Source organism: Phytophthora infestans, genomic scaffold (assembly GCF_000142945.1).
Source record: "Phytophthora infestans T30-4 supercont1.5 genomic scaffold, whole genome shotgun sequence".
NCBI lineage: Eukaryota > Oomycota > Peronosporomycetes > Peronosporales > Peronosporaceae > Phytophthora > Phytophthora infestans.
The window spans coordinates 73047-75053 of record NW_003303754.1 but is presented as its reverse complement, the minus strand read 5'-3'; the positions used below and the strand labels follow the sequence as shown (position 1 = coordinate 75053).

The window sequence follows — 2007 nt, the reverse complement described above, 5'->3', positions numbered from 1 at the left end:
AGTGAAAGGAGGGAGCTCCAGTTGGAGACTAATTCCATTGGCGGTAGAGCTGCCGCCCCCTTTCCGCATGGATGGAAGACTTTGCGCTCACCAGCCAGTGGCTTCCCATGAAGAAAGTCCAAATTGGGACCTTAGAGCCGGTCACTTTCGAGGATGCCAATGGGTGGTTCAAGTTTCGAATGAACCATCCCGGACGCGGTACAATGTCAATTTCGTTTTATTGGCGGCTACCGACATGCTATGAGAGGCCCAAGCAATTTGGACGTGCCCAGCTGTGTGTTGACCTGGACTACGTGCGAAAAAAACGTTTCGGTGATCCGTCTGATGTGCACCGTCATCGTGAGAATGATTTCCCTCTGTTACTGTTGAAAGTCGTGCGATTTGCCCGTCGTACATCCAGTGCTAGGAACGTTAGCGTATTCAGCCACTTATCTCGGAAACAAGGATATGCATTGACACTTGACGTGTTCAAAGCTGGGATTCAGCTAGAGCTAATCCATAGCGGTAGCTGCGACTCACTACGCATTGATGGAAGACTTAGCGCTTACAGCAGTGCGTCCATGAGAAAGTACAAATTGTGACCTAAGGCGTTCACTTCGATGATGCAATGGTCGTATCATGTTCGAATGAACCATCCGGACGCGGTACAAAGTCAATTTCGTTTATTTGCCGCTACCGACATTGCTACGAAAGCTAAACAAATTGGACGTGCCAACGGTGTGTTGACTTGTACTACGTGCGAAAAAACGTTCGGTGATCCGTCTGATGTGCACCGTCATCGTGAGAATAATTTTCCTTTGTTACGGATACGAGTCGTGCAATCGCCCGTCGTACATCCAGTGTTAGGAACATTAGCGTTTTCGGCCACTTGTCTCGGAAACAAGGATATGCATTGACACTTGACGTGTTGAAAGCTGGGATTATTTTAGCACTAACCCATACAAATACCGGCGCCATATTACGCATTGATGGAGTTATTGTTGCTTACAAGGGTAAGTCCAGTGTTAGGAGCGTTAGCGTATTCAGCCACTTATCTCGGGAAACAAGGATATGCATTGACACTTGACGTGTTGAAGCTGGGATTCAGTTAGAGCTAATCCATAGCGGTAGCTGCGACTCACTACGCATTGATGGAAGACTTAGCGCTTACAGCAGTGCGTCCATGAGAAAGTACAAATTGTGACCTAAGGCGCTCACTTCGATGATGCAATGGTCGTATCATGTTCGAATGAACCATCCGGACGCGGTACAAAGACCAATTTCGTTTATTTGCCGCTACCGACATTGCTATGGGAGGCCAAGCAATTGGACGTGCCAGCTGTGTGTTGACTTGGTTACGTGCGAAGAAACGTTCGGTGATCAACTGAGATGCTGGCATCCTTCTTGGTGATCTCGACCACAGGTCCCGAAATGTCGATCGAGTTGTCGAATAACACGAATACCAGCAGCATCAACCCACGTACTTCTGGCCAGCCTGGGGACACAAGAAGCTGACGGACCGGGTTCGCGAGCCACTTCTTCTCCTCTACGACGTGTGTCGACGAGATCAGCGCGTTCAGCCACTCTTTGTCGCTCACGGACGCGGCAAGAGAAGCCAGCCACTCGTCAGCAGAAGGCACAGTGCTTTCCTCCTCGGAGATTGACAGTTCTACGCGGCCTTCGCTCTCCGTGACCTCGACGTTAGCGAAGTTCACCGTCTGCTTGGCAGACGCAGCCGTGGCAGCAGCAACCGCGCCGCTTTCCTTCACAATGTTTTCAAAACCGGTGGCAATGCCATTTAGGATATCCGCCACGGGTTCGTCCACGACAGTACTGTAGCGAACGGCCACGGGGCCTTGAAGGAGGAAGACACGCTGGGCGTCACGTTCCGGAACCGGCGTCCAAGTCCTCTGAGTACCACAGCGAGTCCTTCTTAAACCATGTCTTGAACTCCGTGTCGATCGCAGGCACAAAGTTCACGGGCTTGCCACCAGTGCGGCACAGATCCAGGAAGAAGTCACAGTCCGG

General features: G+C 51.0%; 1 protein-coding gene across 1 annotated transcript; it reads left to right on the top strand.

The window, feature by feature from the left end:
* Positions 1 to 1410: 1410 nt before the first annotated feature.
* PITG_04024 (uncharacterized protein) lies at positions 1411 to 1916 on the top strand (the record flags this gene model as incomplete). Its single annotated transcript, XM_002905695.1, has 3 exons — positions 1411 to 1424; positions 1512 to 1814; positions 1907 to 1916. 3 exons carry the CDS (start codon positions 1411 to 1413, stop codon positions 1914 to 1916), a joined length of 327 nt encoding a protein of 108 aa, XP_002905741.1.
* Between the last annotated feature and the right edge of the window lie 91 nt (positions 1917 to 2007).